Below are 25,451 nucleotides of genomic sequence, written 5' to 3'. Positions count from 1 at the left end.
TACCAGGTGATTGTAATGGAGAAAGAGGAAAACAAGAGTTGTGTTTGTAGGTGAACTTAACTTCTAAACTGTGTGACACAAGTTATAAGAATGTGAGAGATATTGAAAAAGTCATATTTAATGGTTTGGAGGTTTTGACGAAGCAAAAGAATCAGTTACTATGATCAAACAGTTGGGTTTTTTAAAAAAAGATTTTTATAATTTTTACTTATTTTTAGCGACAGGGCAGGGAGGAAGAAGGAAGGAGGAGAAACATCAACTGGTTGCCTCTTGCATTTGGGATTCAAACCAGCGGACTTTCCGTTCACAGGCTGACGCTCAAAATCCACTGAGCCACACCAGCCAGGGCAGTTGGGATTCTTGAAATAGATTTTAGAGATGGAATACTTACTGGCAATAACAAACACAGGGATGATCTGTGGGGCAGACATGGGGCTGGAGCAGCTGATATAGGATGGAAGGAAAGTTTGTTGGAGGTGAGGAGGTAAAGAATTAACGAGAGTATTGGGTGGTCACCCACATAGATGTTGAATGATGAACAGAAATAGAGGTGGAAAGGATGACAATAAACCATGAGCTCATATTACTGGAGGGAGGAATGATCCACCAAAAGTTCCATAGATGACAGTAACTAGGATGGGTATTAAGTGTTATGGCTAGTGCACTTCACAGAAGTTGGAGATTTTGAAGAGGATACTGCCTATTGATGCCATATAGATATTTTAACATTATAATTTTAAGGTATCTTAACCTGTTCAAAAATTGAATGGTAGTGGGATTAAAAAAAAGTTGTAGTCCCCATTATTTGTGTTTGTAATGCACTCACTTAAGCCTATTGCGAAGGCTATACTGATAGACAAACCTGTAGTCCAGTGGGGTTCCAAAATGAAATCAGTAAGATCGTGTGTGTGAAATCGACAAGACTTTATTTCTCTAATTTCACTGGCCCCAGTGCAAGGTAGAGTAGATAGCAGGCACTTAATCTATGAATTTGAACCACAGAACGTTATGTTCTTTCTGGGCAAGGACAACAGCCGACTGCTTCAGGAGCAATCAAGAAAGAAAAAGGCTCTTTCATCTGTTTCCCTCGGAACTGATAGAGCCCTTGTAATTCGCTTTCCTGAAAAAAATTGGTCTGGTGAACCCATTCAAATTTCTCCCAGCAAATCACAGCGGCCTACAGCCAACCCCTTTTCCGCTTATTGGCCAACTGGAAACTTCAGCCCCCTCACTCCTCCCGCCTCTCACCCAGGAGCCAATAGAAAAGATTAGCGCTTCGTTACTTAGTGTCATCAAGTACGGCACTTGTAACTGGCTATTGGAGCTACCGATCAAGAAGTGGGCGGGACCAGCCTGCAGGCCTATATAAGAAAAGGACAAAGGCGGCGCGCAGCCTGTGTCATCCGCCATTTTGTGCGAAGCAAGGTGGCATCCACGTTCCCTGAGCGTCTTCTCCGCTTCTGTCTCGACCGCCCCTTGATCACGGACATGTCTCGGGATCGGTTCCGGAGCCGCGGCGGTGGCGGTTTCCATCGGCGAGGAGGAGGCGGTGGCCGTGGCGGCCTCCACGACTTTCGCTCGCCGCCGCCGGGCATGGGCCTCAATCAGAACCGCGGACCCATGGGTCCCGGTCCAGGCCAGGGTGGCCCCAAACCGCCGATCCCGCCACCGCCTCCACACCAACAGCAGCAGCAGCCACCGCCGCAACAGCAGCCGCCACCACAGCAGCCGCCGCCGCCGCCGCTTCAGCAGCCACATCAACAGCCGCCACCGCATCAGCAGCCGCCACCGCCACAGGACTCGTCCAAACCCGTCGTTCCTCAGGGACCCGGCCCCGCTCCTGGAGTAAGCAGCGCTCCGCCGGCCTCTGGCTCGGCACCGCCCGCCACTCCTCCGACCTCTGGGGCCACCACCGGGCCAGGCCCCATTCCGACCCCGCCGCCCGCTGTCACCACGGCGCCGCCCGGGGCGCCCCCGCCTGCGCCGCCGAGCAGCGTGGTCCCCACCACCCCACCTCAGGCTGGGGGTCCGCCGCCTCCACCCACGGGGGTCCCGGTCCCCGGGCCTAAGCAGGGCCCAGGACCCGGCGGCCCCAAAGGCGGCAAAATGCCAGGCGGGCCGAAGCCTGGCGGTGGCCCGGGCCTAACTCCTGGTGGCCACCCCAAGCCGCCGCACCGAGGAGGCGGTGAGCCCCGCGGAGGCCGGCAGCACCACCCACCCTACCACCAGCAGCACCACCAGGGACCCCCGCCCGGTGGGCCTGGCGGCCGCAGCGAAGAAAGGATTTCCGACTCTGAGGTGAGTGTTTCACGGAGGTACGCGTCGGTTTTCCTAAGATGGCCGCGGCCCCCTCCCCGTCCCCTTCCCCCCCCACGCCAGCCTCCATTTTGTCAGAGTCCGGAAAGGCGCCTGCGCGCTAGCGGCGGAGGGCGGGGCTGGCCGCCGGAGCGGGAGGCGACAGTTTGTGTCCGCTGTCCGGCTCGGGGTTTGGTCTCACTGCTGCCAGGGGCAGAGGGAGGGTCGCTGAGAGGAAAGAGGCGCTGAGAAGCCACGAGGGGCCCTGATAAAGCCAGAAGATCCTGAAAATCCGAGTAGAATTCGGGAGATCGGGAGACTTACGGTTTGAAAAGTGCAGGTCCAAGTCCTGTCGGTGACGACGGGATTTTGGTCTTTTTCTTTTTTTCATTTAATATTTGACCATCATTTTAACTTTTGTGTGCTACGAATTAGAATAGGGACGCTCAGCATATAGGAATGACGAGATTGCTGATGGAGTCATCTCTGTAAAGAGTTCTAAATGTCAATTCTCGAGTATTTTTAGTGATTTGGGTCGTTTGATGTTAGGATAGTTATTATGTTGGAAATCCCACAAATATAGTGGGGACCTTCCTTGCTTTGACTTGAAACAAGAGCAACCCAATCGGTAACATCTAGTTTGGGCAAAACAAAAATTAGTGGGTTTCCCTCTTTGCAGAGGTCACTGGTGTCTGAAAATTCCCTTTCTTTTTCATTAGGGTTTTAAAGCTAACTTGTCTCTGTTGAGGAGACCTGGAGAGAAAACTTACACCCAGCGTTGTCGGTTGTTTGTTGGGAATCTACCTGCTGATATTACGGAGGATGAATTCAAAAGACTGTTTGCTAAATATGGAGAACCAGGAGAAGTTTTCATCAACAAAGGCAAAGGATTCGGGTTTATTAAACTTGTGAGTTTGTTGGGTTTTTATGTATAATTGATTTAAAGCCCCCCCCCTTTTTTTTGCAGCTGCAAATGTATTGGTTTTTCAGTGAACAAGAATAAATTGGTCCTTAAAATTTTCATCATTCTTGCAGAAAAGATGCACCTGCTATACAGTGTATAATTGTTGGTATCTAAGACCAGGGAAGTGGGTGGGTAAGGAAGGCATTTTACTATTGTGTGAATGGTGTTAGGGAGACTGCGTGAAGTTACTTTGAGCTGGAGGAAGAACAGGAATGGGAGTTAGGCTTATAACTTTCAGAGTGGGCAGTAGGCTGTTTTTGAGGTCACTAACATGAGTGCGTCTGATACCTTTCAGGAATCTAGAGCATTGGCTGAAATTGCCAAAGCTGAACTTGATGATACACCCATGAGAGGTAGACAGCTTCGGGTTCGCTTTGCCACACATGCTGCTGCCCTTTCTGTTCGGAATCTTTCACCTTATGTTTCCAATGAACTGTTGGAAGAAGCCTTTAGTCAGTTTGGTCCCATTGAAAGGGCCGTGGTAATTGTGGATGATCGTGGAAGATCTACAGGGAAAGGCATTGTTGAATTTGCTTCTAAACCAGCAGCAAGAAAAGCATTTGAAAGATGCAGTGAAGGTGTTTTCTTACTGACAACGTAAGTTCTTGTGCTTATTTTAATAATTTCTGTTTATAATTTTGTATGAGGAAGTGGCAGTAAAACTGGGAAATAAGATGGAACCTTTTTTGTTATTAGAACTCCTCGTCCAGTCATTGTGGAACCACTTGAACAATTAGATGACGAAGATGGTCTTCCTGAAAAACTTGCACAGAAGAATCCAATGTATCAAAAGTAAGATCAATTAAACTTTTGGGCAGCTTTTTTAAGTGTAAGAGATAATGTGTAGTAATTTTTCAGTTTTGTTTAAAATAGGCAAAATTCTAAGTGAACATGCTTAATGAAGACATCAGCCTCAGAAAGCTTGAGGTTTTGAAGCAGTTACTCAGATACCTAGATTTGGTTTCCGAGATAGGTATATTTCACATACAGTCATGTCTTGTTCTTAAAAGAATTGCATGATGTATAAGAATCCTCATTTTTATCATTTATAAATTTTTTTAAAAGATATTTTTTAGAGAGAGGGGGAGGGAAGGAGAGAAACATCAATGTGTGATTGTATTCTGCCCCCCCCTTTCCCCGCAACGGAGGCATGTGCCCTGAGTGGGAATTGAACCAGTGACCCTTTGGTTCGCAGGCCGGCGCCCAGTCCACCGAGCCACACCCGCCAGGGCAGAATCTTCATTTTTTAAAAAACTTTGTGAAATTTTATTTATTTATTTTTTAAGGGTTTGTTTGTTTGTTTATAGAGGGGAAGGGAGGGAGAGAAACCTCAAGGTGTGGTTGCCCCTTGCGCACCCCCAACTAGGGATTTGGCCCGTAACCCTTTGGTTTGCAGGCTGGTGCTCAATCAACTGAGCTGCACCAGTCAGGGTGAATCCTCATTTTTCTTTTAAATTTTTTTTAACATTTTATTTATTTTTTAGAGAGAGGGGAAGGGAGGGAGAAAGAGAGGGAGAGAAACATAATTGTGTGGTTGCCTCTCACATGCCCCCAACTGGAGGCCTGGCCTGCAACCCAGGCATGTGCCCTGACTGGGAATCAAACCATTGACCCTTTGATTCACAGACTGGTACACAATCCACTTAGCTATACCAGCCAGGGCTGAATCTTCATTTTTAAGGATAGGAACATTTTCCTTGAATAGGAATTTGGCTAGAGGAAACAATTAGGAAATAAGGCAGTTAGGATTTATCTTCAATGTCCATGTTCTCTGTTACTGTAGCATTCTGAGACATAACATTGTTTTTGCTGTGAAGATATTTTATATGACCCAAAGTGGTCTTTGCCCCATGGTTTTCCTTGCAAGTGATAGGCCAGGGGGAAAGACCAGTGATTTTAAGGGAGTCAGGTAGTATTTCTTGTGTGCATCCCCAAATTGATTCATATTTAAATATTGTCAGGGAGAGAGAAACCCCTCCTCGTTTTGCTCAGCATGGCACATTTGAGTATGAATATTCTCAGAGATGGAAGTCCTTAGATGAAATGGAGAAACAACAAAGGGAACAAGTTGAAAAAAACATGAAAGATGCAAAAGACAAATTGGAAAGTGAAATGGAAGATGCCTATCATGAACATCAGGCAAATCTTTTGCGTCAAGGTAAATGACCCTCTGAGTTTTGCTGATGGGATTGTTGCTTTTTTGACTTATCAGAATCTCATTAAAGTTATTCTAAAACAATATTTTCCAATGTTCAGATCTGATGAGACGCCAGGAGGAACTAAGGCGAATGGAGGAACTTCACAATCAAGAAATGCAGAAACGTAAAGAAATGCAGTTAAGGTAAAATTTTGTTAAACTTAAGCTTTTTTCTTTCATTAACATTTAGAGAAAAGATGAACCTAAATTTTGCAGGTGAGTCAGATGAAGTACAGAGAGTTAGTGTTGGTTTAACACTTAAATTGGAATTATGTGTAAGATTATTGTAAGTAAATGCTTATTTTCTTTGCCAGAATGCCTCTAGGGCAACTCCCTTTCCCCAGCTTTCTTTTTTTTAATTATTATTTTTTATTGAGTTTAGGGAGAGTGAGTGAGACACATTGACTTTTTGTTCCACCTATTCATACACTTATTGGTTGCTTCTTGTAGGTGCCCTTACTGGGGATCAAATCATCAACCTTGGTATATTGGGGCAATACTCCAACCAATAAACTATTAGTTCTAAAAAACTATCCCCTTTTCCATCTTTTAAAATTCCTCTTCTCTGGGCCCTTAAAAATTAATTAATTAATTAATTAATTTTTTTTTTTTAGAGAGGGGAAGGGAGAAAAAGAGAGGGAGAGAAACATCACTGTGTGGTTGCCTCTCACTCACACCCCCAACTGGGGACCTGACGTGCAACCTAGTCATGTGCCCTCACTGGGAATCAAACCAGTGACACTTGGTTCGCAGGCTGACGCTCAACCCACTAGCCACAGCAGCCAGGGCTCTCTGGGCCTTATGTGTTTGCTCTACTCTTTGTAAAGCTGTTAGGCAAACTACTAGCTTTTTCAAACTGAATTTGAAAAGATGTGCATAACACTTTGGTTTATGAGCTTGATGGACCTTTCCAGGCAAGAGGAGGAACGACGCAGAAGGGAAGAAGAGATGATGATTCGTCAGCGTGAGATGGAAGAACAAATGAGACGCCAAAGAGAGGAAAGTTACAGTCGAATGGGCTACATGGATCCAGTAAGTAAACTTCTAGTGCAATCTAATTGGAGTAGTCTACAAAACTTGTAGGTACCTAGAATGAAATTTTAATCAGTTAAATACAGCATTTCACATTATAACCACTTTTTTTTTTTTAACAAAGGTATTATGATTGATACACTGTAGAATTTGAGTTTTATCTTTTTGGTTTGGCCAAAGATTGGTTGGGAGGAAGCTTTTAGGTCTTTGGATAATTGAGTCTCAGTAACTGGTTTCAGAAATTGATTTTTTAAATTGCCTTAACCCTTTTTTACATGAAAAACAAATTAAGATTGGGGGGTTTTTGGTGCTCTCAAAAATGGTATTGTACAGATGTATGATTTTTTTTCTTTCAGAGAGAAAGAGACATGAGAATGGGTGGTGGAGGAGCAATGAACATGGGAGGTAAGCATGAAAATTAAATTAGCAATACCATTGGAGAGCGATACTATGGTTGAGTTGTAACCAGTATTTTTGTTTTCTAGATCCCTATGGTTCAGGAGGCCAGAAATTTCCACCTCTAGGTGGTGGTGGTGGAATAGGTTATGAAGCTAATCCTGGAGTTCCACCAGCAACCATGAGTGGTTCCATGATGGGAAGCGACATGGTAATGTATCCTGTGGGACGTAGTACAAAGGAAGTTTTCATTTTCACAACTTACGTGTTTGTTTTTTTTTTAAAGTAGGTGACTGGACTTCTTTTAGTTCCCCTATCATGTAAATCATAATACTGAGGAATACTTTGGCAACATAGAAGAATTCAGTGTGTGGTAACCTAAACAGATACGGTTGCCAATGGGAAGTCAATGCTGTTAGTATGTTGGGGTTTCTTTGGCAATAAGTAGACTTAGGAGCTTTCCATTATATTGCTTGTGTACTTTGGCACTCCAGCGCATGGCAAATCCAAATTCTAAGTGTTAGCTAATGTACATGATTATTCTACATCCAAGTGAGAGTAATCAAATGGCAAACTGTTGTTCATTCAGTTGGTATTTGCCATAAGTATGAATTAGACTAGTAGTTTGCAGCTTCTAGGCATGTTTCAGTGATGTGTAGGACTTCTACCTATATTTGGTGTGGCTTCTAGCCGATAAAAGGGAATTGTTTAATGTTTTGACTCGTCGTTTCCCACCTATTGGGCTGTCGTCTATAGGTACACCTTCTAAAATAAACTGACATCCTCTTTTGCTACACAGTAGCAAAAAAATCAATAATTTTAAGCATACTAGTTGTGTGCATTTGAGCTGAACCTTCTTGATGCTATCATATTTCAGCTGTGCAGATAGCCTATCTGAATGCTTTAGAACACTAGTGAATTGGTCTGAGTGGCTGTATTTAGGGCTTCGCAAATTTTTAGAATGATATTGACTTCAGAAGTGGGTTTAGAGAAGAGTGCATTTTCAAAACTGAATTGAATCTGATTAGTTCACCTGTAGGATTTTGGCAAAGAAGGAAGCTTCAGCATGTAACTCCCTAGATAAATTTTACAAATAGGAACATAAGGACTTAGTATGGGACCTCGCCTATTAAAAATCCACTAATGGCTTTTTGGGAACTAGAACCATAAATGGCTGATGAGTTAAATGTGCTATTAGCTTCCTTCAAATTGAATTTTAAAAATAATGTGGGTAACATTTTGGCTTATGTGCTTCCTTAAGGCAGATTGTAGGTATGTAAGCAAATTTGTTAGAAGTCTAACTTGACTTGATGTTCCCACAGTTACGTTTCTATAGTCCATGTATCAGGTAGCTCCTTCGGGTTCTAATATGTTGTAATAACATAATTATGAAACCCCTAACTTTTCCTTTTTAGCTTTTTGAAATATATAGTATAGTGTGCTGAAACCCTAAAATTTTTAGGATTTAAAAAAATAGTTTAAAGGATTGAGATTCAGTATTTTCAAATAGCACCTATAGTATTTTGTAAGAAGCATGTCAAAATTATGGTGTATAGGAACAATTAAACCCTGATGCCATTTTTGTTTTTGTTTACTGTGTTTTTTGGAGTAATACTTAGTAACTGATGTATTTAAAATGGAATTTGAAAGATAGTTCAGGCTGCTGTGCTTGCATATCTATAGGGTCTTTCTGTTTGGGTACATAGCTTTCTAAGACTTAGAAAGTACCTAAAACTAGATGGAATAATGAACTCCTGTTTTATTGCAGTCACTTAAGCTTGGTGTTAGGCTGTTTGGGAGATACCCAAAACATGGAATTGTAGCTAAGTGCCAGTGGACTTTGCAAAGACCTAAGGGAAGAGTTGGGCTGTTATAGGGGTGGGCTGTATATTTAGTCAATTTGCAATAATACAGACTAGTGCTGTGAACATAATTGTCTCTGGTTATATAGTGATGGCTCTGAAAGTGGTATACCTGTGAGAATATGGCAACATGTTTTTTTAATGAAGTTACTGTGCCGGTTAAGTGACTAAATCTACTAGTCTTTTATGCTTTTTTTGTAGTCTGGTAGCATTTTATTAAAACTTTGAACCTTTTAAGGTTTCTGCAACTTAGCAGATGTGTCTTAAGATCTTGAAAAGCTCAAGGTTTCTTATGCAGCACATGCCACTAACTGGTGAGTAGGTCTTTGTCACTTCATTGAGTGAATTGAATCTGTCTGGTTGGGCTTGTTAGGCTTACTTGGAAATCAAATTTCCTGCTAAGACCTTGAAAGTGAGAAGTTCGCAAGCCTTTCAGTGGGTTATTCTGATGTGAAATTTCTTAAACTCATTTTGGAATGGGTTTTCACATCTACACTAATTCTTAAATTTTTTAGCACTACAGGGAAGATCTGTTCTTTGAAACAGGTGTATGAGAATGGCTCAAGTGGGAACATACCACAAGGCATGTATTATCGTAAACTAATTTTCAAATTACCCTTTTTTCCTTTCTATGTTCCCGGTACCTGTGGATCGACTCATTGGTGATTGTATCGACGAACGTTGACTACGGAACCTTCTAAAATATTTACTTAACACACATGGACATCAACTACATATAATGAACTGTTGATTACTGTTCCATAGCGTACTGAGCGCTTTGGGCAGGGAGGTGCGGGACCTGTGGGTGGACAGGGTCCTAGAGGAATGGGGCCTGGAACTCCAGCAGGATATGGTAGAGGGAGAGAAGAGTATGAAGGCCCAAACAAAAAACCCCGATTTTAGATGTGACATCTAGGCTTTCATTCCAGTTTGTTTTTGTCCTTTCTTGTTTAGATACCTATCTTTTAAATTCTTGCATTTTAGTAAGAAAGCTACCTTTTTATGGATGTTAGCAGTTTATTGACCTAATATTTGTAAATGGTCTGTTTGGGCAGGTAAAATTATGTAATGCAGTGTTTTGAAACGGAATTTTTTTTCCTTTTTCCTTTTTTTTTAACTGTATAATGTCCCTCAAGTTATGGCAGTGTACCTTGTGCCACTGAATTTCCAAAGTGTACCATTTTTTTTTTACTGTGCTTCAAATAAATAGATAAAATAGTTATAATATTGACTTTCAACTTTGCCATTCATGCTTCTGTGCACATTAGGCTAGGTATTCCACTTTGAAAGCATGAGAATCTAGACCTTCAAATGGCATATGCCATTTCTTGGAAATGTATTTGTAGGCTAAGTAGTCCTTACTACAGATAAGGACCCCCTTGTTTTAAAAAGAAGAAATGCACATTGAAGTAGTTTTTCATGATTTGATTTGTTTGGCATTATAGGAAGCAAGTGGTGCTAAGTACTTTTAAATGGTTATATAAGCAAAGCTGAATTGTAAATCTTCATTCAGGAATGTCTATTAAGATAATGGAATGGGTGTAAGATTATTGGTAGGGGGAGAAAGTGCGTATGACTAAATGGATCTTTTATGGCCCTATGATCTATCCTTTCCTTGGAAGTTTCTGAAGAAAAAGTGGAAAGATCATTTTGTTGCATTCCTCCATTCTTGTTTTTAAAAGAGTAAGTCCCAAGCCCTACAAATGGCTTGTATTGAACTTTCACATTTGAATTAAAGATTGTTAAACATGAAATCTTTTCATGTATTAATTTAAGCGAGTTACAAAGGTGGGGTTTAGTCTGAAAAATTCAACTTGAAAGTAATAAGTATAGTAACCATAAACTAGGTATAGCTATATATGCTTTTGTACTCTGAACTTTTACATCTCCTTATGCTGCTTACTTGGGCAAAATCTGTAGGACTAAAAATCTACTTGCTCTCTTCTAAGAGTTAGTGGTGACTGTTAACAAAGAGGGTTGCAGATAGCCATTCTTAATTGTAAAATACTTGTTAATATGTTTTTCCATAGTTCCATTTGATGCAGCACTAAATCTGGAGAAGGGTTGCTTACGCTACACAGTACAATTATAAATGTCCCTCCCACCATAAAGCTTTGGAGTGTTTTGATGGTGTTGTCAATTTATTGTCAACTTCATTGAATCTCCTCTCAGAGTAAGATATTTTGACTTAATATTAAAGTACATTGTTACTGTTGTCTGTTAGTACAACAGTGGGAACCTGCTTTCCCAGTGTACATATGTTAGCAGAGGGAACAGCTTCCTAAAAGTAGGCAAAGCAATTGAATGGTTTGGCTTGTTCTTAGTTACGGTTCCCTTCAAATTTGTCCATTATAGAACTCTTACTATGGAATGTGTCTTCCTTTTCACCTCAGTTCTTGGTGCTAATTGGCAAAAGTAAAATTCTAAATCAAATCTTTGTTAAAATGCTGAAGTTTAGAATTGTGCCTGAGTACAAAGGGAAATCCATTGTTGGAACAATTGAGCACTTTTTGCTTGGGAAACTGGGTAGTACTAAAAGTAAAACACGTGGAGTATAAAGGCATGTCACCCAATTCTGTTTGTGTGACTGACAGGTACATAGTGTGCTAATTAAGGGACTCGTTAGAAAATGTTGATTATTTCTCTTCACCAAGACACCTGGAAATGGGTGGTAGTTCTACCATAATTATATCAATGAGGAAGTTTTGTCCCCAGTCAAGTTATGAATTGGTGATATGTATGAGATTTTTCTATATAGAAACCAGGGTCTTGATGTGAAAGGAGTCCATTACAATTTGATTGAATTGTGTGGTAGGGACTCCACTAATAAAATAAGGGGTGTTCATGGGACACCCATGGAGGGTGAACTTGTATGTGTGTGGGTGGGGGCTGGTGGGGAAATGGGAAAATCTGCCTATAAAATTAATGTTTCAGTTTATTTTTCAGATTACATGCCTTTCTTTATAAGGGATGCTGGCACAGACCCCTAAAATAAGCTTTTGGTAGTACTGTACCTTTGAAGAGTGGTGAAGGATGCTAATGGATAATCTGCTGAAAGTTGTGGTTTTGATGGCCTTAACTGTGGGCTGTAGAATTGCTAAACGTTGTTTAGCAAATAATGTTGCTTAGTTTCAACTAAGTTTTTTACTTTTATCACTGAAGTAGCAGTGTACCAAGGGTTGTAAGCTACTCAAATAGACTTTCTGTAAGTCTTGCAATGTATATGATAGTTTTTAGCCAAATGTGAATTTAAGTAATCTTAAAAAGTAGTTGCCTAAAAGCTGATGAAACTTGGGTGGGAAAGGGAAGGTAGTACTTTTGAAGTAGTTAGCCATTTTTCTCATTTAAAGAAATCACCTGGCCCCATTTTCCTCTTCTCTCCTTTCCCTCATAATTTTGTTTTAAGAGGAACACTGATCATTTTTAAACTTACTACTACTAATCTTCAAAAACTGCATTCTCTTAAGAGACCTCAGTATATTTAATAGGTATCTTAAAAGCTTAACCCATTTGGCTCTTATTTAGTGAAATCACAATCCTCTTTTCTTAGAACACTAATTACATTCCTTAAGAAGTACTATAAACCCCACAACTCTATAGATGTATTATACCACTAATATAAACAATATAACTTGGGAAATTGTAATGTTACGCTTGTGCAATTTTTATAAGTGGCATATTATGGCAGATAAAAATTTAGATACTTGGCTTTTCTTGGGCAAGCCACTAAGTTTTGGCGGAATATTTTCTGGTGTTCTTGGACTGCAATTATGCACTATTAAAGTAGTGGCCTGCTACATAACTGCATTTAGCCAGCATTTCTGCAGTGCGTAACTGTGAGGAACGTAGTACCGCAAATGGCAATGGACATTAGGACCCGGATGTAGTATTCCTGCTTGCTCCAAGATTCTCATTGCCGACTGCATACAGGTAGGTAACAAGCAATATAATCTAACTTGGTGACTTGCTATGTACTTTTATTCCGTGGGCATTCTGACATCACACTTCTGACAATGAAATAACAGTGCAGCACCTAACACCTGTACGGTAAAGCTAGCTTATCAAAACTGCGTGGGTTTGGGTTTAGAGCTGTAATTTGTCAGGCAGAATTCAGTGCTGTTGGCAGTTCTCAGATAAGTGCAAACTTGATTCTTTGGTATATGATTCAGTTGTGTGGTCTTTAGTTGCATTGTAACTGAAGATAACATGGAACACATCAGTGCTGTGGGGGAAAGGGAACCAAACCATACTTGGGAGATAGACTGCTTTTAGCATCTTGACAATGGACTGTAGCATGTGATAATTAGTCTCTGTTGAAGCAAACTGACCTGCCCATAGGTCAGCAATATCAATAATTTCAGACTGCAATTTTAGAGGTAATTATTCTGCAGGTTGAGTGAATTAACAAAAATTACAGTTGGTTTTTTTTTTTTTTTTTTTTTTTGGTAATGTGATTTATGTTTTTAAAAAATGAGCTCCATGGAAACACCTTTTAACTAACTTGGGCTTAGATGGGAAACTAATGTGAATAGTTCAAGTTCCGTGATTTTACTCAGTACCTTTATACTCTAAACCTGGGGGATGTTGGTGTGGCACATTGACTTGCCTACAGTTAGTTGAATATATGTTGGGAATCATTTCCCAATCATAAGACTTCGTCGTATTTTGTAGGGAAACTGCAAATGTTCAGAGTAGCTTTTGGAATTTGGTTCCCTTAGCTCTAGGGATGTGATGTTGTAATCCAAAATGTTTTAATTACCAAGAGTCTTCAGAAACACCTTTTGTTGCTTAGGACGTAAGCTTTGCATCAACTATTGTTCCAGACCTCAACTCAACTTTGGTCTCTGAACTGGTTTTTAGCTAGCGTGCATGACAAATAGCTTTCATGTATAATGCTTTCTGCTCTGTAACTGGAAAGTTTGGTTTACTTTTCATAAATGTGTGAAACTGCTTCATGACTAAGACTTTTCTTCCGTTGTATCAAGAAAAAATGGCTTGCTCTTTGGCAAGCAATTCACAAGGTGGGGACAAATTTGTACTTTAATATGTAGTCCATTCAAGCAAATAACTTGACTCCTGCTAGATGAAAGCTCAAATGGTGATTAGTTTAGCTCTCTATGAATATAATGCAAAGCAAACCATGCTAGGTATTAGTGACAAGACTCACTAAATTGGCATACAGTCCTAATGGGGTTTTCCTCTGGCATTATCCATTTAAATCGGTGGCCAACGCTTGCTACCGTGATTTAGGGGTTGTTTAGAAATAAAAGCTCTGGTTCATTTCTTAGCAGTCAATAACAATTTTGAGAGAATGTATTTGTAATATGGACTTCAGGAACATTATTGGGGTGGGGGGTTAATTTTGCTTTATTCTGCTTAAGATGAATAGGCTTTTGCACTTTCAAATGAGAAATCTGTGACTTAGGTCGATTCTTACTAGTTTTGTATATAGCTATAATTTGTGAATCTTAGTGTACAGGGTCTTAAAAAAACCACTCAGTCAAAAAGCTGGGAGTAAATGGGTTTCAGTAATAACACTATTGAGGTGCTTGCATTGTGTTTCATAATCTTTTCTTGCTACAAATGAAAATTATTCTTTTTAATGAGAATGGTGTGATGTTCAGAGGTGTGATGCCAGAATGCATTTTCGTACTGTTAGGCCCTTGGAACAGATACAGGTGCTTTCTGAAAGATGAAAGAAATGCAATGGGTGCTCTTCATACAAGGTGCAAAACCTACAACGAATACATAATAGTCTCACTTTCCCCCAATAGAGATAGATGCGTGTGACTAGTTTTGGACTTTTAACCTTAATGGGGGTTGCATGTCTTCTATTGTTAATCATTGTCAGCTGCAGTGACACGATCCACAGTCCTGCATTTACTGTCTTGCCCTTAATGATTTTGGACAGGTTTTAGAGAGCCGGGATGTTTGTTCTGGACCTTTATTTGGTTTTGGCTTTAGCTGATAATGTTCAGTTCTCTTGTCAGCTAGTGCAGTTCTCAAATGGCTGCCTATTAGGGAAAGAACTCAAGAGGATTTGACTGTTCCTAATCATCTGTCATTGCTGCTAGATAATGATTGGCAATTTTTTAAAGACTCAACTGTGAAAGATCTCACAGTTGTTGGTAAACCATCAACCATAAAAGTGTTGCTTTTTGAACACCAGTGCTGAAGATTTTATTAAAAGGGTGAAAAGGGGGGCTGGATGCAGAATAGGATAATCTGGAGAATGGGAAGAATGCAAAACGATATAGTATCCCTTATGGATGGTACATGTGCAACAGGGAGCTTTCATATACCTTTGGCAGTAAGTGATAATTAGGGAGGAAGGGAGGAAGAAAAACCTGGAACTTGAATTAAGGCTGATCTTTCTGGTTTTTGTGCAGTGGCCCTGCAGGTATATACAATGAAGATGAATGTCTTCTCCCTCCGAAAAAACTCAGGTTCCTTGCTGTCCCGATTAGGCTTAGCTTCCCTGCCCTAACTTAAAACTCAGTGAGGACTTAGAGGGAAAGAGAGGCAAATATGTAGGATTGCAGGATAACAACTGCATAGTTGTGTACTAGGAAATGGGGAGGGGTACTCTTGGAGGACTCCTGCTGAAGGTGGTCAGTCCACCTGAGAATGGAAGGCATACTTGGATGGGGCACAGGGTATGTGCTTTATGAAAAGAGAGCCGATGTTAAAACTCATTTGGTAAGGTAAACGTTGTCACATACCTTCACATAAGGGATAGTATATTTTGGGTTGCAGTCAAACTTTATTGTACTCAGACTGGTGAAAATAGCAGTTAGGCTTTTGTATTTTAAAGAAGATACAGTTTTCATTCTAATTCAGGTGTCTACTTTTATTTTATGTAAGAATAATTTTAGATCTCCCCTCCATGAAGTTTCTTCCTATTTTTTTATGCTGTAACTTGCCCCTAATCTTGGTCTCTGAAGTTAACTAGCATTTTCACACCTTATACCCTTGTCTTTTATAATAACTTTTTCTTATTATTCTTTAGGTACGAATGGTTGATGTTGGCTGATATTGGAGTTCTCATTCACTTGAAGTAAGTGTCCTTATAAATCTTAACCTTAGAAGTAGAGGACTTTGGGATTTGATTTTTCTATTTAATGGTAAAATAATTTGATTTACCTAAGTGGGGTAAAACATGTTTGAATTTTTTTTTCTTAGTGAATTTTACAGAGAGAGATGTCAGTTGGTTGTTCATCTTATGCATTCATTGGTTGATTCTTTTTAGATTTTACTTATTTTTAGAGAGGGGAAGAGGGAGGGAGAAAGAGGGAAAGAAACATAAACATCAATTGGTTGTCTCTCACATACACGCTCCCAACTGGGGGCCTGGCCAGGAATCAACCCCGTCACCTTTTGGTTTGCAGGCCAGTGCTCAATCCACTGAGCTACACCAGCTGGGATCCTTGGTTGATTCTTTTATGTGCCCTGACCAGGGATCAAAACCTGTGCAAACTTTGGCATATTGGAATAATGCTCTAACCACCTGAGCTACCTGGACAGGGCAAGTTGTTTGATTTTTAAGATGTTTGTTTCACTTAGGATAATATTCCTGTATTTTTGTTTTTGAAATAGGTGTGTACATGTCTGTGAGTTGGAAAGTGATGATGGGGAATGTTACAAAAATGTTAAATAGTAGAAGAATTGAAAAAAAAAAACATAGTTATGTAGAGAAAACAATCAGAAGAGTAGAAAAGGCTTGACTTAGTGGAGAAATGCTGTATTTTCGGTGCCTTAAATTCACCTTAGGACCCGTTCAGAATTTCCTTAAGATTCTTTTTCCTTATCCAGTAAGTAGTAGGGGAACAACTGTCTAGTCATTGGTAGGAGGAAAAATTTCTTGTATACTAATGAAAAAGTTTACAGAATATGATATTGGTGTAACAATAATATAGTCAAATAAAACAACCACTGATTGGAACCCAAACATAAAGTACAGCCATTAAATATTAGTTAGAATGTAATATGTTGAGCATTTATTTTAATAAAATTAAAATTTTAAAAACAGGTGGATAATTGTTGTGAAGACATCACACAGCATGAGTCAACCAAGAAGGAAAGCAAGCCAAAACTTGCTAGACTGAGGAAGCGTTGAGGTAAGCTAAGTGATTCTTATTCTGTAAACTGTCTTCAGAAAAAAGGACTCTTGGTACAAAAATAATTACTTATGTGTGACTATCTTGTTTTAATTTCTTCTACCTTAAAACTTTCTTGTAGGAAATAGGTTTTATACTACTTAAATAGTGAATTGTTTTAACGGCCTTCTGAGGTGGTAGGCTTTGTCTCTTGCTTTGGCTCAAGCCTCAGAAAAACAGGGACTTCAATTTTTAATTTTAAAAGAAATGTGTGTATGTATGTATTTACTTCTGCCCGTAGCACTATGCAGAGGAGGGTTTGGAAGTTTTGAAGTTCCCTGTTTTATTTTTCATCTATATAGGTATATGGTGGGGTCCTCTATAGTTGAGAATAGATGGCAAACAAAATGATATAAATGATTTGTTAGAATGGTTGGCAATTTCAAAGGGTAAACTTTTTGTTGTGATAGCTGGAAAGCAATCATAGACAATGTGTAAACAGTGGACATGGGTCTGTCCAATAAAAGTATTTTATGAAAAGGTGGCTGTGGATAGTAGCCTACTATCTCCTCATCTAATGAATTAAATGTATAGATAAGTCTCGCTCAGCTTTAAAGGGCCCTCATAAATTTGAAATTTCAACAATCTCTACATCTAAAGAAACGTTAGACTATTATATATTATTGATACCATGTTCCTTGATTGATATTTCTCTGGTATTAGGAATTTTACTTGGTTGGTGCTAACAGACTTGATAACGGATTTTTACATCTTTTGGGAGTAATTGTTTCCTTTGATTGGCAGGATCAGGTGAACTGTGTCCAGGAAACCAGTGAGGAGGAGGGCAAAGAGGAATGAGCAACCTAATTGTTGTTAATAAAGACATTTTAAAATCAGATTGTCCTTTTAGTCTGTTTTTAAGTAGTGCTCTTTCATTTTCTAGAATTTTCCTATGTCATCAACTTGTTTCTAGGTTACTTTTTAAAAAATACATTCCATATTCTAGACATAGAACAGATTATTCAGGACTTATATTTCTTGAGGTTTTTTTGGTGGAGCTGCTTCAGCCTCTTAATTACTAATCAATTAGATGGCCCATCTTTCCTAACCTGATTTGGACATCAAAATTTTAAAATTGCCTTCACTCTATAGGTTTTTTACCCAAAGTGCTAATTTATGAGCTTGCTGTGATTTCAGGAGATGAAAGTTGGAATTCATAAGAGTTTATTTTAGATTAAAGTATCCACAAAGAAAGAGTTGAAAGTCACAGCAGTCACTGGTGCAGTGGAATTTGCTTTGAAAAACTGTCTAGTCAGTACTAGGGATGGAGACCAAGGTCTCGCTCTTTTCTTCATGACCATAGTCATTCTACTTAATCTGTGGTTGCCATATTTAAAAAAAAAAACTGGGAGGCCAGCCATCCCAAATCAAAGATCTTAGTCCATGTCCTGGTTCAACTTCTCTTACTCCTTTCTGATTGCCAACTGATCTGAAGCTTTTATGGATCTCAAGGCAAAAACAATCTGCAGTGTAATTAATAAGATAGTGAGGAGCATAATGGGGTCTTAACTACTAGAGTACAAGTATTTTGCAATGTGCCCAGCTGCATTATCTAGCAAGTTGCAGTTTGCTTACTGGTAAAATGAACATTACTACCTTCTTAATTGGGTCCCTTGGATAAAAGATGATGCACAAAGCATTTAGCATATTTTCTGGCACAAAAGGGGAGAACATGGTATTTTCAAATATGGTCCATCGGGGTTGACGGTCAACAGGTTGAGGACTCTCTCCCTAGATTATGTAATCAGAAGATCTGATACACAGATTTATATTTGATAGCAGAGTAGAGAAATAATGTTAATTTTGGTAATCTTTTAGACCACAGAGTCTTTAGGAGAAAATAATAGATTTTTTAGTAGTGAAGGGATTGGGGGCCCTGGGCAAGAGCATTTAGCTATAACAAGTTACTAAACCTCAAATGTTAAAATAAGATTAAATAATCCCTGCCTTGCAGGGTTGAGTGTTGACTAGTAGTTGGTTTTAAGTACTTGGCACAATGCCTGACAGATGTCACTGTGAGGACAAAGTGTAGGGGGAGGGCAAGCCTAAGAAGCTCAGAATTTAGGACATGGTGAAGTCCACAAGATTTTAACACATATTTGGGGCATGTAATGTTTTGCACCAAAAATAGGTTGAGCTCCAAACATGCCTGAGGAAAAACATCTGTTCATGGGTTGAAAGAGTTGTTAATGTGGCAGTATTCTCCAAACTGATTTATAGAATCAACATGATCCCAGCTGATTGTAAGATTCATATAGCCCCTTAACTCACACCATGTACAAAAATTTCCAAAAGTGGTCCAGATAACTAAATATAGCAATGAAAACTATGAAACTTGGGAGAAAACAGGTAAATCTTAATGACCTTGAGTTTGGCAAAGGAGTCTTAGAAAAGACCAAAAACATGCAAGAACAAAACAATAGGCAAATTGGAAATAACCAAATTAAAACTTTTGTGCTTCAAAGGACACCAAGCAAGTGTTAAGACCACCCAAAAAAGGAGGGAATATTTGCAAATCATGTAACAAATTAGGGACTTATAACCAGAATATGTAGATGACACAATTTTTTAAAAAAATTAAAAATAGTACATGAGGGCCCTGGCTGGTTAGCTCAGTTGGTGAGTTGTCTTGATACACCAGGGTGAGTTGGATCCCCGGTTCAGTCCATACAAGAAGCAACCAATGAATGCATACAAATAAGTGGTACAACAAGTTGACCTCCCCCACTTTCCAAAATCAATAAATTAAAAAAAAATTAATAAGCCAAGGGTTTGAATAGAAATTTCTTCAGTGAAGATAATGGCCAATAGGACATGAAAAGATGACATTGATCAATAGAGAATTGCAAACCAAAACTATGAGATAGCACTTCAAAACAGCTATAAAATAAAAGGTCTAAGGATCTAACAAATAACATGGTGACTGACTACATTAACAGTGCATTGTAGAATTGAAATTTGCTTAGAACTTGAATGGTCTAAAAAAAAATTTGAGGTGATGGATGCTTTCACAATGTATGTGTACACACATGCCGCCTAATGTTTCATCCAGCAATGGACTGCATGTACAGTGGTCTAGAGCTGAAAACTATCTAGTGACATAACAATGTATATTACCTGCTTGTGGTGATGCTGGTATAAGCAAACCTGCGCTGCCATTTGTATAATAGTATAGAACATACAGTTATGTACGTTGCAAAATATTTCATAATAAATGACTTGCTGGTTTATGCATTTACTTTTTATTGCTATTTTAGAGTACTCTTTCTACTTATAAAAAATGTTTACTGTCAATATGCCATGTTACACCAGCAGCAGCCTCACCTTGTGTTTACTGTGTCTTGAATGCATCATTTTTCTTGTGCTTGATTTAATCTCCTGTTTTGTACAGTAATAGGCTCTACCATCTAGGCTTGGGTAAATACATTGATGTTCGTACAACCGTGGAATCACCTAATGGTGCATTTCTCAGAGTGTGTCCCTGCCATTAAGCAGCATATGACTACATCAAATTATAATGTAGACTTTAAAATACTTCGCAATTATGTCAGTTAAACCTCAGTCAAGCTCAGGGGAGGGGGAAGATAGCCCTCCACACCTACTAGAATATCTACAATCAAAAAAGTTTTGGCAAGGATGCAGATAAATTGGAATCCATCACACGCTACTGGTAGGATTTAAAATGGTGCAGCCACCTTGAGAAAGTCTTAGTAGTTGCTCAAACCATTACCCTGTGACTCAGCAAGTCTAACACCTGAAGAAAAAGCGTTCATACAAAATTTTGTACATGAATGTTTAGCATCATTCATAATAATGAAAACACGGAAGGATAAATTGCTTAAATGGAATATTACTCAGCCATAAAAAAGGGATGAAATAGTCATGTGCTACAACATAGATGAACCTTGAAAAACACTTCAGTGAAGCCAGCTATAAAATACAACCTAGATGATTCTATTGGGTTGGCCCAAAAGACAAGACCAGCCCCACAGCAAAAAATCCTTTGCCCAAAATGTCAATAGTACCAAGAAATCCCACAAACCACTCTTGATACGTTCAATCAATTACCTCCATACACATTGCACAAATCTTTTTGCAGTATGTTTTTACTTTTCATGAAATAAAGCATAATGCACTGAAAATGTTGCGTATCTCCCATCTTCAGTATTAAAATGGCTGCACAAAATTTTCACCAATGTTTTTTGTTTTTAAGTATTTATTGAGAGGGAAAGGGAGGGAGAAGGAAACTGAGGGAAACATCAACGTGTGAGAAATATCAATCGGTTTCCTCTCGCACACCCCCAACCGGGACCTGTCCTGCACCCCAGGCATGTGCTTCAACAGGGTCTCGGTTCACAGCTGGCACTCAATCCACTGAGTCATACCTGCCAGGGCTAATAAACTTTAAAATGCATGCTGGTAATGACAGCTGTCAAAATACAGTCTTAACAAAATTGTTTCTAATGAAGTTGAAGTACTAGAGCCACCGTAAGAAAAAATATTACGGGCTATATTGCCAACCCAATGTTTATATGAAATGGTCAGAATAGGGAATATATAGTAGATTTTGGGTTGTTTAGGACTCGGGGTCGGGATTGAGAAAGGGGAGTATGATGAATAGGGTTGTGATTGCTGAAAGATACAGGGTTTCTTTTTGAGGTAATGGAAGTATTCTGAAGTTAGTGGTGACAGATGTACATATCTAAATATACTAAAAATTATTACATTATATACTTTGGGAGGATTGTTTGTTGTGTGAATTTTCATTAAAAAAAAAAAAAAGACCATGGGAGTTGGGTAATAAGAAGCCAGAAGTCAGATGATGGAGTGCCTAGACTATGTTAAGGATTTTGATCTCTATCCTAAGCTTTCCCTTGTTTTTGATAACCACTTGAACAAGAGGCACTGAAAACACCTAGATTAAAACTGCCTCCTAACTTGCCTTATTCCTTGGCCCCATGATCAATTTTCAGCACAGCAACAATTTGTTATCTAATGCTTGGTAGCTTAGGACAACAAACGGTCCACTGGGCTCAACGAGGCAAATAGAGGCTGGAGCTGGAGACTTCTGAAGACTGTTGGGGTGGATAGATATTGTCTAAGATGGCTGTTTCACTCAAATAGCTGATGGCTTCAGCTGAGATGGTTGGAATATTTATACTGTTTCCATAAAATAATTAAGGAATGTCTATATTTCTAAGAGGAAAAGGGACTGGTGATTTGAGGCCAGTAAGGAAGAGGGGGACTTTGGAGAAGGACTCAGCCTATGGTATGGAGGAAGACACCCAAACGAAAGATGCTGGAGAGTAATCCCAACAGGTTGGAAAGCAGCCCTACCTTGAACAAGGGGGAAGGCGTAGTGTCTCTAAGGGTTTTGGGCCATGGCTGGTGTGGCTCACTTAGTTGGGCATCATCCCAAAAACCAGGTCGTCATCAAATTTACTTCTAAGTCAGGGCACGTACCTGGATTGTGGGTTCAGACCCCAGTTGGGACATGTGTGGGAGACAGAAAACATTGATGTTCTCTCCCTTTCTCCCTTCCCTTAAGTCAATAAGCATTAAAAGATTTAAAAAAGGGGGAATTTGCCCTAGGCAATAATAGACCTAAAGGGATTTCTTTTCATCAAATATTAAATCTTAGAATGGTGAAGTTAACAAAGCAATTGGTAGTACCATAAAGACTGCTATATTTTCATCATTCTTTTCCATTGCTTTGTATTTGAGGATTTTATAGACATACCAGATGTTCTATATTCAGTATGCTTTCTCTTGAATCCTTTTTTCTCTTTTTTTGTATATATTTTATTATTGGGTAACATTGGTTAACTATATAGGTTTCAAGTGTACAATCTTGTAATACATAATCTATATTGTAGTGTTCACCACCCCAAGTCTCCTTCCATCACTTTTTTTTCCCCAAAGATTGTATTCAGTTCTTTAGGGAAGGAAGAGGGAGAGAAACATCTGTGTGGTTGCCTCTTGCATGCCCCCCAGCTGGGGACCTGGTCTGCAGCCCAAACACATGCCCTGACTGGGAATCAGACCGGTGACCCTTTTGTTCACAGGCTGGTGCTCAACCCACTGAGCCACACCAGCCAGGGCTCCTTCCATCACTATCCCCCCTGTACTTTCTACCTCCCCCCACTCACATTTCCCTTGGTAATCACTGTACTGTTCTTATTTTTTGCTTAATCCCTTTAACAATTTCACCAAGCTCTGTAACATCCCCCTCTGACAGCTGTCAGTCTGTTTCTATTTTATCTTGCTCATTAGATTCCACATGAGGGAAATCATAGGGTACATACTACTTGTTCTCTGGCTTAACATAATGCTCGCCACATCATTATATGCTGTTGCAAAGGGTAAGATTTCCTTTATGGCCAAGTAGTATTCCATAAGTCTTTTGACTGAAAACATATTCTTTGTGTCCTCTATGTCTCTAGGGATCAATTGTTTACTCACTTGTGCGTTCCTTGTAGTTTCCAGTGATTTTTATTCCTTTTAATGTCTAACATTTCTTGAATTGTCACTTTTCAAGTCTTTTTATCTATTCATCTGAGTTCTGATTTAATATTGTTTTATAGCTGTCATTGAAATATACATGTTCTGTAAGGACTCACTACTACTGTTCTATATTCTAATTTTGTACTATATTTCACAGTTCTTTTCTGCTGCTCACTCCTATGTGGAATCCACTTTCCTTTTAGGAGGGAGAGAAGAATGTTTCTAGCATCAAGGCTCTTGAAATCCCGTTATCTTTACTGAGTCTGCTTCTTTTGCTTCTCTCCCTCACTTCAATCTGCAGTCTTTCCTTTGTCCCTGTTCACAACTTGGTAATCTACAGCCAGCAGTTTCTCCTTAAATGAATTTTGTTTTAGAATGAAGCTTAGGTTTGTTTCAAGATTCCTAAGGACCTAGCCTACTTGAATATCTTCAGAATTTAGCACAACCCCCTTACACTCACCTGCAAATTGGCATCTTCAGGAGTCTTTCTTGTTTTGGCTGTTTTCAAACTGGCCTGCATGCTTTCCAGTGGGACCCTGTTGATTTTGGAGATCTATTCTCAAGGCCATCAGACATCTCCTTACTTTTTCCTTCATGACCTATACAGATAGCTAATACCATTCAGGTCTTATACCTGCTTTTGAGTTTGTCACTACCTAATCTCATTGTGGGACCACGGATTACTTGGTCAACAAGATTTGTTGTAAATGCCGAACATGCGTTTTTGCTTTTTAAAACCTACACTTTTATTTCTGCCATGTTTATTCTTGAATGCACTTCTGGTAATCTTATAACTAGAAATACCTGTGAAAAGTTTGTATAAAAGGTGGTAGAGCAGAATGATTGAGGGAATGGGCTTTGGAGTCACACTGCCTGGGTATACAAATCATAGATTCACAATAATGAATTGTGACCTATAATATCTGTCTTTGTTTCCTCTATAGAGGAATAAGTTGTGAGAACTAAATGAAATAAAGCACAGAAAAGTACTAGGTCACATAGGTATTCAACAGATACGGCTTTTCCTTTTGTTTCCTTTTTCAGGCCTAGGTCTTATATTACTGACTTTATAGTCTACTAAGGTAAAAAAATTTTTGAAAATTAAAAAAAAAAAAAAAAAGCTTCTTTAACTTAACTCATTCCACAAGATAGAAATGCAACTGTAAATAGCTAGAAAATAAGGAAAATGAGAAAAATACATGGTAGACAACGGTGACTTTAGAGAAAAGTTCTGTTATAATGATACAAAAAAAAAAAATGAAAATACATGCAGTAGGCACTCAGAATTAAAAAAAAAATTTAGAGAGGAAGGGAAATATTGACTTAGCTTTGCACAACTTGGCACATCAGGACAGCACTCTAACCAGTGGAGCTACCTGACCAGGGAAGATTTAACTGCTGTGAGTGTTTTAAAAAATGAAAGTTGAGCCCTGGCTGGTGTGGCTCAGTATATTGAGCGCTGGCCTAAGAATCCAAAGGCCACTGGTTCGATTCCCAGTCAGGGAACATGACAGGGTTGCAGGCCAGGTCCCCAGTTGGGGGCATGTGAGAGGCAACCTACTGATGGCATTTCTCAAATGTGTGTCTCCCTCCATCTCCCTCCTGTTCCCCATAAAAGTAGAAAAACCTTTTTAAAAATAAAGTCTAAATCAATGAATTTTTTAGAAAGAATAAAGTGAGAATACCAAATGTTGGCAAGGATGTGGAATAGATGAGACACTGATACTGTTGGTGGGAAAGAAAAAATGGTATGACTGTGAGGTCTAATTCAAGTGAAAAGATGCATATAGCTTTGGCTGATCAAGTCCACTCCTAGGCAAGCACCCTAGAGCAAATCTTCCAAACTGTTGTGCCAGGGATGAGTGGTTGGGTATGGCCTTAAGATGGCCACATCTTCTAGTCTCTTTTATCCTAGTACAGCATACAAATACTCTCTTCTGTATTATCGTCCATCTACATGAAAATAGGTGGTAAGCAACTTCTTCTAGTATCTTTCTTGTATTTCCATATTAAAAAGCTTAAGTTTCATTGGAGTCAGGTTCTCA

At 39.4% G+C, this 25,451-nt stretch overlaps 1 protein-coding gene across 3 annotated transcripts in view; it reads left to right on the top strand.

Annotated features, from left to right (window-relative positions):
• Positions 1-1,383: 1,383 nt before the first annotated feature.
• SFPQ (splicing factor proline and glutamine rich) overlaps positions 1,384-25,451 on the top strand; it is a 40,956-nt gene continuing 16,888 nt past the window's right edge. The window contains exons 1-12 of one of the 3 annotated variants that reach the window (XR_016509659.1): positions 1,384-2,298; positions 3,015-3,203; positions 3,555-3,856; positions 3,956-4,051; positions 5,221-5,417; positions 5,516-5,600; positions 6,371-6,488; positions 6,845-6,893; positions 6,974-7,095; positions 15,756-15,803; positions 16,776-16,863; positions 17,647-17,738. Coding sequence is in view for 1 of the 3 variants with exons in the window: in XM_090269083.1 (XP_090125209.1) it covers positions 1,489-2,298; positions 3,015-3,203; positions 3,555-3,856; positions 3,956-4,051; positions 5,221-5,417; positions 5,516-5,600; positions 6,371-6,488; positions 6,845-6,893; positions 6,974-7,095; positions 9,512-9,649 (2,106 nt within the window). In the remaining 2 variants the exon portion in view is untranslated. Of the gene's footprint in view, positions 2,299-3,014; positions 3,204-3,554; positions 3,857-3,955; positions 4,052-5,220; positions 5,418-5,515; positions 5,601-6,370; positions 6,489-6,844; positions 6,894-6,973; positions 7,096-9,511; positions 10,393-15,755; positions 15,804-16,775; positions 16,864-17,646; positions 17,739-25,451 lie in introns of those variants that run through there. The other 2 variants (XR_016509660.1, XM_090269083.1) reach the window with 2 other exon arrangements.

The sequence above is a fragment of the Furipterus horrens genome, unplaced genomic scaffold (genome assembly GCF_987537825.1).
Source record: "Furipterus horrens unplaced genomic scaffold, mFurHor1.1.pri manual_scaffold_3, whole genome shotgun sequence".
Taxonomy (NCBI): domain Eukaryota; kingdom Metazoa; phylum Chordata; class Mammalia; order Chiroptera; family Furipteridae; genus Furipterus; species Furipterus horrens.
This window is presented reverse-complemented; position numbering and strand designations above follow the sequence as displayed.